Genomic DNA, 13750 nt, shown 5'->3' with positions numbered 1-13750 from the left:
ATGTGATGGGTTTTGTCTTCTGGAGTTTGCCAGGGTATCAACCCCCTCCTGAATTCGAATATGTTATCCACCCAATCAGGGCACTTTCGTTGTCGTGGTTTGACAAAACATATGGATTATTCTGACCAATCAGAGACTTGGTACCCAAGCAAATATCCTGTAGCATTTTATACCTCTTAGTCCTGTGATAAACTCTAATATCGGATTGCGATCAAAGGTTCGCTATTGTGGGGGACTACTGTATTCGGATGTTTACGATTAGTTTTTGCTCATCGAATGTGATATATATCCTTATCTAGTGTGAAGGTATATTCCTCCAAGACTTCATATAACCATTGCATATAAGTACCTCCGTAAAACTATGTTTGGTAGGGTCTGCAAAAATCGGGGGATGACTGTACAGAATTGTCATCATCCCACGCCAATTGATGGATTATTTCGTCCGAAAGTTCGATTCAACATTATTAGGAGCATGAAGAGTTAGTTACTAATACTTCGAAGTATAATGGTAGAAGCATACGTACCAAACTACTTCGTCGTCGAATAAGACGACCGTGGGTCGTAATCGAGGTGTCGAAATTGGACACCGCCATTCGAAAGCATTCGACAGTCGACGACAACGAGAATTCCAACCCTCCCTACCTGACATCACCCCACTTTTGAATGCGGATACGAATGATTTTCGAGGGCCAAATTAACTCGACATTGCTTTTCGTGGAAGCGAATAAAAATACAGAAGAATATTAGGGGGAGTCTATATAAATTTGCTTTTCACAACGAAAAGCCGAAATTTCCGAAGGCATCGAGGGTATATTTATGCATATCTCAAGGTCCAGATGGCCTTTTCAGTGAAACTTCGTACGTGTTCATAAATAAACGCCATACTGTATAAAACATGTTATTCTGATGTCAGGTGTAGAAATGACTATCTTGTGACCGTTTCAGAATACTATTGTGGGTTTTCGTAAAACAAGTTGTTTGTCGTTGTCATTCTGGCAAACAACTTGTTTTATGTCAACGCGTCAAGGTGGCTTACCGCAATGAAACTGAAGCAGCTATGGCCACATACATGACCTCCCATCCGTGATCACTACAAACATTTATGCCATACCTACAACACTTGATCTGACCTAACGTTAGCACTGTACGTGGAAAGCAAGGGTGCACTACACAGCTACACGATGTAAAGTACTCCCATTTCACAACCTAATACGGTATGCATCGTGATGAACTGGTGGTTGCACTGCGTAAGTTGGCCTGGTGCTCCAACTCGATTAATTAGCGGCTGAAAAAGTAACGTTAACATCCGAGCGGGTTAAGGGTTTTTTACAGTTAGCAACAGGAATATTACATGAAACAGTAAAGTACAGTAATTTACATATGACCTCTGTGAGGCAAAATACGTGCCCCACATTGCTCTTGACATACCATGTGATGGTATGCAATGACTTTCAGAGCAAAGTGGTCACACACACTACATGGGACAAACACTAACGAATTATATTGTCAAGTCGGTTTGTAATTGGAGTCGCCAGTAGAATCGAATAGACTTGGCAAATCGATTTGAGAATGAACTAGCCAATCAAAATCCATTCTAACCCCCCCTTCACAAGATTTCTGAATGGTTCAGCCAATCAATACGTTTTCTAAAAAAACCGTTGCAGATTGAACTCACTGTACTATAGTGAATACAAGATGTGTTGCCAAGTTCATTCAAAAATGATTTCAACAGTCCAAATTGAGAAGGACAATATGCGAATTAAAATGTTACTGTACTCAGTCTATTTACACTTTGTCACGAGCGAAACACAATGAAAGAATGATCAATATCAATGTCGTGCATGTGTTGAACACTCGTTCAACAATTGAACGTAACGTTGCACATCTGACGCCCCCATTGCCGTTGTGTTAATAAAAATCAATAGTATTCGCCTAGTTATCCCTACCGTATAGTGTATTGCGACGGGTTAATCTATTGCGACTCCTGTAATAACTAATATTTACTTGTGAATATGTTGAATATACTTCAAATTTGTACGACGCAATGGATTAACAAAATTTTGAGAACGAGTGTCGGCCGGTTGTGAAATATCACCTGTCGCAATACATATACACTAGTATACGGTACTATGAGCACCAGACAAACACATTCGCGTGCTTGGCACAGTCGTCTTGGGTCCACGCCACGACCACTTGCTGGGTGACGGGCCAAAAGCACACGTTTCGATTGCCGGCACACTGGTTCCCGGGGCCCGAAGTGGCCGTGGGGGACGGCGCCGCGGTCGTGAGTGGGGTGCTATCCTGGATGTTGGCGTATTTGGAGTTGGGGTAGTTGATTGTGTTTTGCGAAAATGCCATGTTGGCTGGTCCGAACGTATTGTACGCTTGGGTGATGAGTGACCGCATCGACCCGCCGGTGGCGTCCGCGTCCCCGGACCAGTACATGGTCCCCCCCAAGTTGAACTTTTTGATGTACTCCAATTTCGCGGCGACGCTTTGTGGATTGTCGTAAGAGGTAAACATCTTGCGGGTAGGGTCGTAGCTGTAGGCTGCGACCAGCTTGGGATCAAACACTTCGGCGGCCCCGGACAACGGCAGCGACTTGTAGTCCCACACCCCGAGCCCCGAGCCCTGGTATACCCACGAACCGGTCGTGGGTGGAGTGTACGCGCCATACAATCCGCCCGTGTTTTCATACGACCGGCCGAAGCTCGGAATGCCCATGACCAGTTTCGTGGAAGGACATCCCCCGTTGAGGTAGTGCTGCAGGGCCCCATCGACTGAGTTGGCGACGCCGGGGTTGTTGGGGTCGGGGTACAAGTTCGCTTGATGTTCGGTGTAGTTGGTCAGGTTGGTCGTCTGGAGCCACCTCTGGCCGTGTTCGTGGTGGTCCAAGAACCGCAGCGCGTTGCCGGTAAAGCCGAACGAGCTTACGTGCAAGTGGTCGACAAACGAGCACACGTTGTACGTGTCCCAGTGGCGATAAGACTTTTGGGTCGCAGGGGCAACCGCCGTGAGTTCCGACGGGAACGGCAACTTGGCCAGTTCCTTGCGAATCGCCTCCAACAAGAGCACCAAATTCTGCATGTCGTTGGGGGTGTGGGGGATCCCGCCGCCTTCCACCGGCGACGCCCAGTACACGTCGATGAAATCCAGGCCCAAATCTTGCATGAGCTGCACCGACGTCGACGCAAACGTGCGCCGACCAGCGTCGGTCATGGCCAGCGCGCTAAAGTTGTCGCTGTGCTGCTCCCCCCCAATCGACAGCCCAAACTTCGTCGTCCGAAACTTTTTCTTGAGGATGTATGCCAGGCCGAGGGTCCCTCGTGCCACGTTTGAGTTGGTTGCATTCGTCGGAGAGTCAAAGTAGTTGCGGATGATGGCGGCGTACGGGTCGTCCAATGTGACGGTGCCGTCAGCTTGCGGCACGGCGAACCCGTACTTGACGTGGGTGGCCCGACTCCAGTCCAGGTCAAACAAGTGAAAGTCGCCTTCGGGGGCGTATGTGGTCCATTCCTTGAAGTAGACAATGTTGCGGTACTTGGCGGCTTGAATGGTGGGGATAGCGAGGGCTAGGAGGGTCAACGCGGTGGCCCTGATGGCCTTGGAATGTAGCCACATTACTGTGTCAGTGTGTAGAGCGTAGTGAATTCAAGAATGAAGGCAAAGCGTTGTCCTTGTCGAAGCCGTACTGTAGTTTTGGTACCAGCTGATCAGGCGATGAGAAACAGAAGTTGGCACTTCAGTCGCGCGCGGCGGCAAACCCAAATGTCAAGTTTGTGAACTTGAAGATTTGTAAATATATTTAACCAATGAGCTTAACGTTAGAGTAACACTATTGTACGATGTTTATCGACTTTAACGTTACATGCGTTGCACCTGGACATGGAATTTCAATTGTTACTTAGGAGCCATCGGTGTGCTGCTTTGAATGGCAGTTTGCTGTAGCACTGCATATACAGTACAGGTACATTGCGGCGTGATTGATACTTGAGGTGCGCGCACTTCGAATCGGTTGGAACGGCTCAACTTCAAGTGCTTGTGTGGCGCACGCGAAGAACACCAGCGATTATTTCGTTCACAGATAAAATACACCGAGTGGATTTTGCATGTTGGGATAATTCTCATAGAAAATGCAATCAGTGTAAGTATGGACTTGGAAATACTGCGGTTGGGGTTGAAGGCGACGATGTTTCTTGACGTTAGACTGCCAAGGATTTGGCTTTTTTGAAAGACTCGAAGAGTGTGGATTGGCGCGTACTACCATATTGTTTCTGGTACTACTGTAGTATTTTTTACTTCAAGTCGTGTGATGAGTGGTGGGTGGAATGATCGTGTAACGTAAACGTTAGGGATCCAATCTGCGACCCGAAGGTGGCGGTCGACGATTGTCGGGGCCACACTTTTAAGCGTCAAGGAGAACGAGGTGCTATACCGCTCCTCTTTCCCCTGTCTGTTTACATTTAGATGGTCATAGAAAAGGTAAGTTCACTGGACCTTGAATGCCCAATTCTTATGGGAAGGAGCTGACAGTCTGTATCCATTTCCTAATAAGGGCCTCAGTCAGTACCGCCAAGGAATCCATGATGGTGACATGTAGCGTCCAAGGTTTATGCTGTAACGTAAAGTCCAATTTAGGGTGCACGCGAGTTAACCAATCAATTCCTACAATGGAAGTTTTTAACCTAACCGCCCAAAAATATGTAATGGGTATACAAAGACTAAGCTTAAAATGGTGCACCTTAAATTGGACCGCTTGTTTTAAGCTGTTTAGTGTTGTGAATGATAATGAGTTATAACAGGAATCATATCGCATTCAAAACTCCCGAATAGGCCTGGATTTTGGCTTCATGTAACATATTATAGAATTATAATCCGATACCTACGAGTCGAGTTACATGCCTTCCACGGCGGCGTCTTGGACTTTTACGTTACCCACATCTTTCCCAAGAGGTCAGTTCCGCAAGTTGAAAACGGGGGCATGAACCATCACTCAAGGTACGTTGCGATCAAATGTCAACTTGCAGTATGTACGCCCCCAACTATTCGGTAAACGAGCAACACTTCTAGTGACTTAGTTAAGGGGGAAAGAAATTTCAGGGGGATCAGCCCATTGGGCTCAAGTTCTCCAAGAATTTCGACACATATGTTGCAAGAAATTTTGCGTGGACCATCCCACCATGAAATCAGGCGAGCTATTCAAATCCTCAATTTCTGGGGTTTTCTGTTTTCTACCGGTAACTTAGTATCAAGCACACATCAGACACACACACAATCATCACGTCGCAGCAAAATATTACTTCGAAGTATGATAAATGATACTACTCTGGTCCACAATGATCGTAAAAGTGTCGTATTATTGGCGGAATTTTTCTAAAATACCTCGAATATCACTTCTGATTGGTGCGTTAGAAAGCGCAGGATCGAACGCATTATTATGAGTCCAAAACCACCTTCTTCTTTTTTTTATTTGGGAATGGATTTCGGGGAGCTTATACAGGCAAAGCTGCCGGGGGGGTGAAGAAGAGAGTTAGCCGGGGTCGAAGGCAAGGTCCAGAAAGTCATACAACGTTGCCACATGTCGAGGGGAATCGGACCAAAACCTGCCCCTTCGAGAGTGGTGTACATCCAGCAGTCGTCCGGCGCAAGCTTGAACAGAAAGTCAGCCGCTTGGTTTCCGTCGCGGCAAGGGTGCACACGGTGAGATTTGAGCGTCGGAGGCCTGGGTTGCGCACACGGTAAACCCCTTGTAGTTGACGGACGAGGAGTTGGCTATCGCCGTAGACAGTAAGATGGGTGAAGCCGCGAGCCAGCGCTAGACGGAGACTTCGGAGAAGTCCGACGTATTCGGCCTGATTGTTAGTAGTAGCGGACGCGATGTAATGTGCGTCATAGTCGAAGAGAAGGGGGCAGTCACGAGGCATGACGATAGCGCCCAAGCACCACATGCCAAATTGTTTCTGGTACTACTGTAGTATTTTCACTTCAAGTCGTGTGATGAGTGGTGGGTGGAATGATCGTGTAACGTAAACGTTAGGGATCCAATCTGCGACCCGAAGGTGGCGGTCGACGATTGTCGGGGCCACACTTTTAAGCGTCAAGGAGAACGAGGTGCTATACCGCTCCTCTTTCCCCTGTCTGTTTACATTTAGATGGTCATAGAAAAGGTAAGTTCACTCGACCGTAAGTTGAAAACGGGGGCGTGAACCATCACTCAAGGTACGTTGCGATCAAATGTCAACTTGCAGTATGTACGCCCCCAACTATTCGGTAAACGAGCAACACTTCTAGTAACTTAGTTAAGGGGGGAAGAAATTTCAGGGGGATCAGCCCATTGGGCTCAAGTTCTCCAAGAATTTCGACACATTGTTTTGGCTCCCGTCGTTATCCGGATGGGAACCACTTGCGGAGGCCGAATTAAATTGTAAACTGAGGTCTCTTACTTCGAAGTACTTTTTCTGGTCTATTTTAAGTCTAATCATTTTGCCCAATGAAAATGCGCCAACAATGCACATCTTTCAACCGTACAACAATGGCTACAACCGCACGACGAATGGCGGCACATAATGGAGACTAACGGCCTTACCGATCACGAGACCACGAGCCGACCTCTAAAAAGGCTCATAGGTCTTTCTGCAGCGCCATGCAGAACACTTCCTGAAACCCCGAAACCCCGAAGGGAGTGGTTGAGGGTCTTCTCGAGTTCCGCGGCCATTTTCTTCACTTCTTGGTCTTCATGTTGGTGAACCCAACTGCGGAAAATGATGGGGATGCCTTCATAGAAAGAGCGAACGGGCTCCCATGAGGCTTCGTCTTCATCCAGGTCAAGCCAGTAGACTAGGGCTTGGTATTCGCGGTTTTCTTCGCGGACGTCGCCGAGCTTAGCCCATGGAACCCTTCATTGCCAAAGGCAATAAAGTCTGCTAGGTCTTCGGTCACATCGCGGTCGCCTTAGCAATACATCTTGAGTCGGCAGGTGTGGTGGAGGGACAAGTCGTAAGGCTGCACCAACTGCTGGGTTTCCATGACATAGTCAGTCACGACCCGGACGATGTTGCTTGGGCCGCGCCAGTGCAGGGACAACTTGTTGCCTTGGCGGGACACTTGGCCAACGAGGACAAAGTCGCCGATCGCAAACTTCTGCAACTGTACGGCCTTGGACTTGGCTTGGCGCTTGTCGCAGCCACTTCGCGGTGCAGCTGTTCCATCGCTTCATGTAGCTAGTCCATGTGCTTCTTGCGCGTTGAGTTGAGCAAGTCAATGTTGGCGACTTCCTTCGTCAAGGTGTCGTCAAACGCTGACAGGGGCATCATCGCAGGCAGGCCAGTAAAGACAGCCACTGAGGCCATGCCGCTAAGTCAGTCGCTCGGCATGTGGTTCAATGCGCCTTGTACCAGGGCCAGGACGAGGTTTCAGACGGTCGCGCGCAGCTTCAACTCGCTGGTAAGCGTCTTGACGGCGCGGTGGATCAGCCGGTCGACTACTTCAACGGTTCCGTTCGCCCAAGGACAGTAGGCAGTCGTGAAGCGGTGGTGGGTCCCGGTGGCCTTGAGGATCTTGTCGATGAATTTGTTCTTGAAGTGGGAGCCGCTGTCGGCGACCCAGGTATGGACTTACCCAAAGGTCGTGAACCAGTCGAGGAGGCCGCTGGCGGTCGCCGCGGCGTCGCTTGTCTCGCTGGGCCAAAATCGCACGAATCCGCTCATGTCGTCCTTAATGACGAGGATCTTCTGCCACCCGTTCGTCGCCGTGGGCTTGTATAGCCAGTCGAAGTGGATCAGCTCTTGGGGCTTCTCGGCATGGAGCGCCGATCCAAGCGGGCACGGGACCACTGAGCCATCGACGCTGAGACAATGGATGCAGGCTTGGACAAAGGTCTTGACATCGTCTTCGAGGGTGCTCCAGGCGAAGACATCGCGGACGGCCTTGGTCGTGGCTTCGATCCGTCGATGGCCCGCGGCGCCTTGGTGCGCTATGATGCAGACCCGCTGCTGGAGGTCCGTGGCACTTGGTGGGATCCAGATGCGGTCTCTTTTCGAGGAACAGGTTCTTGTCTTCATTTTACGCCACGCAGGTTGGCGGGGTCTCTCCCCTCTTCACGGCCACTTGTTGGGTCTTGACGATGCCGGCAGGGCTGGGCCAGTCGAAGTCGGGCTGCTGCAGGGGCGACACCATGGCCAGGAGGCGCCGGACGGACTTCGTTGGCACTTGGGCTTGGGCGACGCCCCAGCGGCTGAGCAGGTCGCCCCACACATTGTCTTTACCGGGCAGGCACTCGATGGTGTAGGGGAATGAGGAAAGCACTAGGGTCCAGCGCTCCAACTTGTGCGCTTGGTACCTCGCCATGCTTGGGGACTGGCCGGCAGGATTGAAAATGTACTGCAGGTTCTTGTGGTCGGTGAAAAGGCGGAAGCTAGCTGGGCGGATGAGAAGGTAGTCCAGCCGCTTGCAGCTTTCCGCAACGGCAAACGCTTCCTTCTCCACGATTGGCCATCGCTCGCTTGCGCCAGTAAAGGCACCGCTGAGAAAGGCCAACGGCTGGTGACGCTGCTCTTCCAACGGCAGGGCCAGGCCAGTGGCGATGGCGCCCCAAAAGCCTTCACTTGCATCGGTGTAAAAGCAGACCATCATGTCTGCCCGTGGGTGCGCCATGGGAACCATCGCCAAGAGAGCTTCCTTGATCTTGTCGAAGCAGGCCAGATGGCCAACGTCCCAACCAACGGCAGTGAGTTGGACGTGGGTGAGCTTCGTCTTCTTCGCACTTTCAATTTGCTTGGTCGCTGCGTCGAGGAGTTGGCGGAGCGGCGCCACAAGCTCGGTGTAGCAGGGGATGCTGGACCGCATCCAGTTGGTCGCGCACACGAACTGTTGGAGGTCGGCGGCCGTGGCGGGCGGGGCGAGCGCACACAGTCCTTGGATTCTTGTGGGGGAGTGCTGGACGCCTTCAGTTGAAACGACTTTGGCGCACCAGACGGCCTTGGTCAAGCAAAAGTCGCATTTCTTCGGGTTGAGCTTCAGGCCGAAGGAGGAGCAGATCGTGAGGACTTGGTCGAGGAGGTCTTCAGGGGTATCGGCGTAGCCAAGCATGTCGTCGAGCCAGGCGAGGAGTCCCTTGAATAGTAGGTCGGCAAACATGAAGTCCTCAGCCGACTGACAGAATGCCACGGCGTCCGTCTGGCCCATAAGCACTCTTGTGGGCGTGTACACTCCAAAGGGGGTCATGAAGGAGTAGTACATTTGGGAGTCTTCATGGAGCGCCACTGCCAGTAGCCCTTGAACAAGTCGAGCGTGAAAAACGCCCGCGCGCCCACCAAGACAGTCAAGGCAGCGTTCGGGGTTCAGCATAGGCCATGGCATAGGCTCCGTGCACGCATTGATGGGCCGGCTGTCGATGGTCGTGCGCAAGTCGCCAGGGTCTTTCTTGGGGACGATGCGCGGCGCCGAGGCCCATGTTGCGCGGTTGTTTCGGTACACCAGGCCAGCTGCTAGACACATGAGCTCGCGCACATGTGTCTTCAGGAACTCCATATGCGCTGGGGGGTATCGTCGCAGGCCACACTTGACAGGGACGGCGCCAGGCTTGATGCGCACCCTCAGCGGCTCCACCTTGATCGGCTCGTCATGGCCGATCTCCAGGCGGAATACATCACCGAACTTGGTCAGGAGGAATCGCAGCATCTCGAGGAGGTCCGCGGTCAAGCCTTCGTCTTCGGCGACGCGGAGCTTGTCTTCAATCACCGCTTCAACCACCGCTCGCCGTCTGTTCCGCTCGCCTTCTGCATCTTCAGCAGATGGGCCTTGGATGTTGGGAGTGGCACAGTGCATGCCGCCATCACCGCACTCGTCGCTTGAGGCGGCCACTTGATTCAGGCGGCTGACACTTGCCATCGCAGACGGCTTGTCCACGTCGCTGACATCCCAGACTTCTTGCTTGGCAAAGGTGTGGCTGAGCAACTCGTCTTCAGAGAAGCCCAGCCGTTCCATCACAGCCCGGCTAATCAGGAGCTCTGCCGCGTTGGAGGAAGAGTCCACCCAGGCCTTAAGTCCACGAAGGGCCAAAGGTCCACAGGGGGTGTCCAGGGTGACCAACTTAAGGTGCACTTGGCGGTCGACCTTGAGGGCAGGTGCTTGGCCATACGGCTGGATCACGAATGACTCCGGCGAAATCACTTTGACTTCCACGCCGGCTCGCTCCAGGGACTTCATGACACCGGCTGTTACCAATGTAACGCCGGAGCCGGTGTCGAGGAGGGTCGTCGTGGCGGACATGATACCTTCGATCTTGGCTTCGCGACCGAGGGACTGGCTCGCGCAGCTTGGTCACCTTTCTGTTGCGCGCGCTCTCCCACTTGTCCATTTTCTCCTTGAGCAGACGCTCGGATTCGCCAGGCGCGCACTTGGGGCAGTTTACCACCTTGTGGTTCTCGCTGCCGCACTTGAGACATGTCGCCCTCTTGCGTTCGTACTTCGCGTTGTCGTGCTCGGGGGCTGAGGCGCGCCGGGGAGGCTGCTGCCAACGCTGCCTTCAGATCGTCCAGGCTTGGACGGCCGCGATGGTGTCGCGGCTGCCGTCGGAGGCGGTGCCGAAGTCTTCTCGTCTTCCACAAGGGAATACAAGTGGTACCCGCCGGTATGCACGCGCAGCCAGTCAACGAAACGTTACACGTTGGACTTCAACGGCTTGTTGCGTTGGTGGGCCAGCTGACGTTGGACCGACTTCTGCAGGCCAAATGGCTTAATCGCCTTGACTATAATGTCGACAACTGTCTTGCCTTCTTGGTCCAAGACCCACGCTTGATCGTCTCGCTCCAAGGCTCGCATCAGGTTGTCCAGCATCTTGCCCAATGCTCGAGTCGGCGTCCAGGATTGTTATATCGAACCGGATCGCCGTGGTCAAACGCTTCTTGAGCACTTCTAGGTCTTGAGGCTCCTCTTCAAACGCCTTGCTAAACCATGCGGCCCACGCTATCTCCGTGACACAACGGTAGTCGCGGTTGGCTATGTCCCACATCGACACACGCTTCTTGGTAAAGACGTCCATGCACGCGCTTACACGCATCACGAAGGGTCTTGAACCATTGAGCTGGAGGGCGTTGACTTGGTGCACGTACTTGTTGTACTAGCGGATGAATGTCCGCCGCTCCGACTTGGTCGAGCCGTTAAACGAGGGCGGGTCAGGGAGGTCCAGGATTGTTATATCGAACCGGATCGCCGTGGTCAAACAAAAGAGCCGGAACGTTGTGCACGAAGCCGCGCGTGTCGCCTTGTCCCATGTCATAGTCATCGGGGACAGGGGGCATGTCGGTTGCGCCAGTTGGTATCGCAGCTGGCGCGGGAGAACCAAATGGCGCGACCACGGGGGTTGGTGTGGGCACCGTAAATGGAGTATTGGCGTAGCCATCTGGTTGAAACCGCTGACCAACAGCTGGTGGATCACGCCGGCGAGGAGAGGCGAACGGGGTAGTGGCTTGACGGCGCACGGGACGGTCGCGTTCGGCTTCTCAGGATCGGGATCGCTCCGTCCCGTTAACAGGGGACTGCGAGCGTTGGTGATCAGAGTCACTCATTGCTTCGGGCGATTTCGTTCCCGTCGTTATCGGGACGAGAACCTCTTGCGGAGGCCGAATTAAATTGTAAACTGAGGTCTCTTACGACGAATTACTTTTTCTGGTCTATTTTAAGTCTAATCATTTCGCCCAATGAAAATGCGCCAACAATGCACATCTTTCAACCGCACGACAATGGCTCAACCGCACGACGAATGGCGGCACATAATGGAGACAAACGGCCTTACCGATTATGAGACCATGACCGACCTCTAAAAAGGCTCATAGGTATTTCTGCAGCGCCATGCAGAACACACATATACTTCAAGAAATTTTGCGTGGACCATCCCACCATGAAATCAGGCGAGCCTATTTTTCGGGTTTTCTATTTTCTACCGGAAACTTAGTATCAAGCACACATCAGACACACACAATCATCACGTCGCAGCAAAATATATACCAGTACAGTATGTATATGTATTCGAGTCGCGGACCAAAATAGTGCTTTTTACTGCGGTCCTGTATATGGTGTTTTTGTTTCCTACCACTTCCTACCAAAACCCTACCAGGTCCTACCATCCGTATAATTCAGCAGTTATTCGTATCCGTATAACAAAATTTAACCGGATAACTGTCCTACCATGCCATAAAGAGTATGTACTGACAGTGTGTACCACCTTAGAGCAACTCCACCGGTCGGAGTTATAGCTCAGATTTATACGGATAACCCTTTGATTGGACCACCCGGACATATTGCTCCACCAGCAGGTTTTATAGGGGTCAGATTTATATTTGAAAGACCAAACATAAATCTGACCCCAAAAAATTCTACAATAGGACTTTTTCGCCTGAATTTATCCATCAGATTTATGCTATCCGGATTCATAGTACTATCAAATTAATAATCCAAAGCAATATTTGGTAGAGTAAAATGAAGTTCCTTCACATAATATACAAAAAATTACCATTTTATTGAACTCAATGCGCATGTTGATCGACGCGGTGGAGCAACGACCACGTGATGAGACGGCGGCATCACAGTGAACTGTGCACATGTACCATAACACCTGTCGATGCTTAATTGGACCTCTGAACGCCACCCACTGTCCCAGCTACGTTGAATGGTCATGTGTCCACTCTGCTGACGCCGTCACCACAGCCCTTAACATCGCAGCGACAACCAAGTCGCCCCGTTTGTGAGGGCGGTGATGGCGGCATCACCAGGGTAAACGAATTAGTGAGCACCACGTAGATTGTTTTGTCAGAGTCCTCGTCACAGTTGGCTCATGGTATGAGAATACGAATGCTGTGATAATTCATAAGCTCAAGGGTGCGCCATCTTTTTGGGTGTGGAATTTTTGCACGTGGTTTTTGACGTGCACGTGGTTATATTTGCACTTGTTGCGCCAATTTGAACTGTTTGCACGTGGTATAATTTCCAGTCAAAAATAGACCGCACAAATAATAATCCAACAGCTTGCTCTGCAAGTTACTACGCAGTAAGCGTGAAGCCCACATGATTTTGGCCATGCGATCATGTATACATATGCATGTTGGATTACTCTACCTCGGCCTATCCGTATTCATGGACGAGTGCCATCGCTGATGGATGCCCTCGACACACACATTCTACTACATGTCGGCCATTCCTTGGCCAAAACCACTCATTTTTGGACTGGTGTCACCGCTGAGAAATACTCTCAGTGGTGGTACCAATGCTAGCGAAAGACCGACTTGCCTACGTCCTGTCGAACAACTTTTTTTTGCCCACCTTGCCGACGAATTTACTGGTATAATGAGACTCGTGAACCGACTTGCAATGATGTACAACTATATACTACTCTGGTCCACAATAGCTGTCCTATTGTTTTGACCTGATTAAAGTATAATGACCTGGCTCGAAACGTCTTGAAGTTTGTATTGGTCTCCGAAATGCAATATTGGTCGACGATATTTTTATTGTATTTTTATTCTAATGTCGACCCTACTTGTTCTTGAGAATTGACCAGGTCTTCCAAATGAGCTTCCTCTCCAAGGCGACTTTCCAAATGGAGAAGTGCACCTTCGACAGCGGACGAATGGCATTCGACATTGTACAATGCCAAGTCTGAAATGGTCGCATCCTTTCTCATATGAGGAAGTTTATAGTTGTTGCTTCCGAGCATTTCAATTGACTTTTGCATCACTTTCTGCAACGTTATGAC

The 13750-nt window shown here is 51.0% G+C and overlaps 4 protein-coding genes across 4 annotated transcripts in view; all 4 read right to left on the bottom strand.

Moving 5' to 3' along the window:
* Positions 1 to 1911: 1911 nt before the first annotated feature.
* H257_02300 (hypothetical protein) lies at positions 1912 to 3646 on the bottom strand. The gene has a single exon (XM_009825865.1). The coding sequence runs from the start codon at positions 3619 to 3621 to the stop codon at positions 2128 to 2130; it is 1494 nt and encodes a 497-aa protein (XP_009824167.1). The 5' UTR covers positions 3622 to 3646; the 3' UTR covers positions 1912 to 2127.
* A 1788-nt stretch (positions 3647 to 5434) lies between these two features.
* H257_02299 (hypothetical protein) lies at positions 5435 to 5995 on the bottom strand. Its single transcript, XM_009825864.1, has one exon. The coding sequence runs from the start codon at positions 5946 to 5948 to the stop codon at positions 5562 to 5564; it is 387 nt and encodes a 128-aa protein (XP_009824166.1). The 5' UTR covers positions 5949 to 5995; the 3' UTR covers positions 5435 to 5561.
* A 5124-nt stretch (positions 5996 to 11119) lies between these two features.
* Positions 11120 to 12535, bottom strand: H257_02298 (hypothetical protein; the record flags this gene model as incomplete). Its single annotated transcript, XM_009825863.1, has 2 exons — positions 11120 to 11537; positions 12525 to 12535. The coding sequence occupies 2 exons, from the start codon at positions 12533 to 12535 to the stop codon at positions 11120 to 11122; spliced, it is 429 nt and encodes a 142-aa protein (XP_009824165.1).
* A 978-nt stretch (positions 12536 to 13513) lies between these two features.
* Positions 13514 to 13750, bottom strand: part of H257_02297 (hypothetical protein) — a gene marked incomplete at both ends in the record, with an annotated part of 1330 nt that continues 1093 nt past the window's right edge. The window contains one exon of the mRNA XM_009825862.1: positions 13514 to 13653. Coding sequence (XP_009824164.1) covers positions 13514 to 13653 — 140 coding nt within the window. The remainder of the gene's footprint in view (positions 13654 to 13750) is intronic.

Source organism: Aphanomyces astaci, assembly GCF_000520075.1.
Source record: "Aphanomyces astaci strain APO3 unplaced genomic scaffold supercont1.4, whole genome shotgun sequence".
NCBI classification, from domain to species: domain Eukaryota; phylum Oomycota; class Saprolegniomycetes; order Saprolegniales; family Verrucalvaceae; genus Aphanomyces; species Aphanomyces astaci.
This window is presented reverse-complemented; position numbering and strand designations above follow the sequence as displayed.

Excerpts from the sequence above, each read along its gene's own strand:
- H257_02300 (XM_009825865.1), bottom strand. The coding sequence starts at position 3,621 with ATGTGGCTACATTCCAAGGCCATCAGGGCCACCGCGTTGACCCTCCTA.
- H257_02299 (XM_009825864.1), bottom strand. The coding sequence starts at position 5,948 with ATGTGGTGCTTGGGCGCTATCGTCATGCCTCGTGACTGCCCCCTTCTC.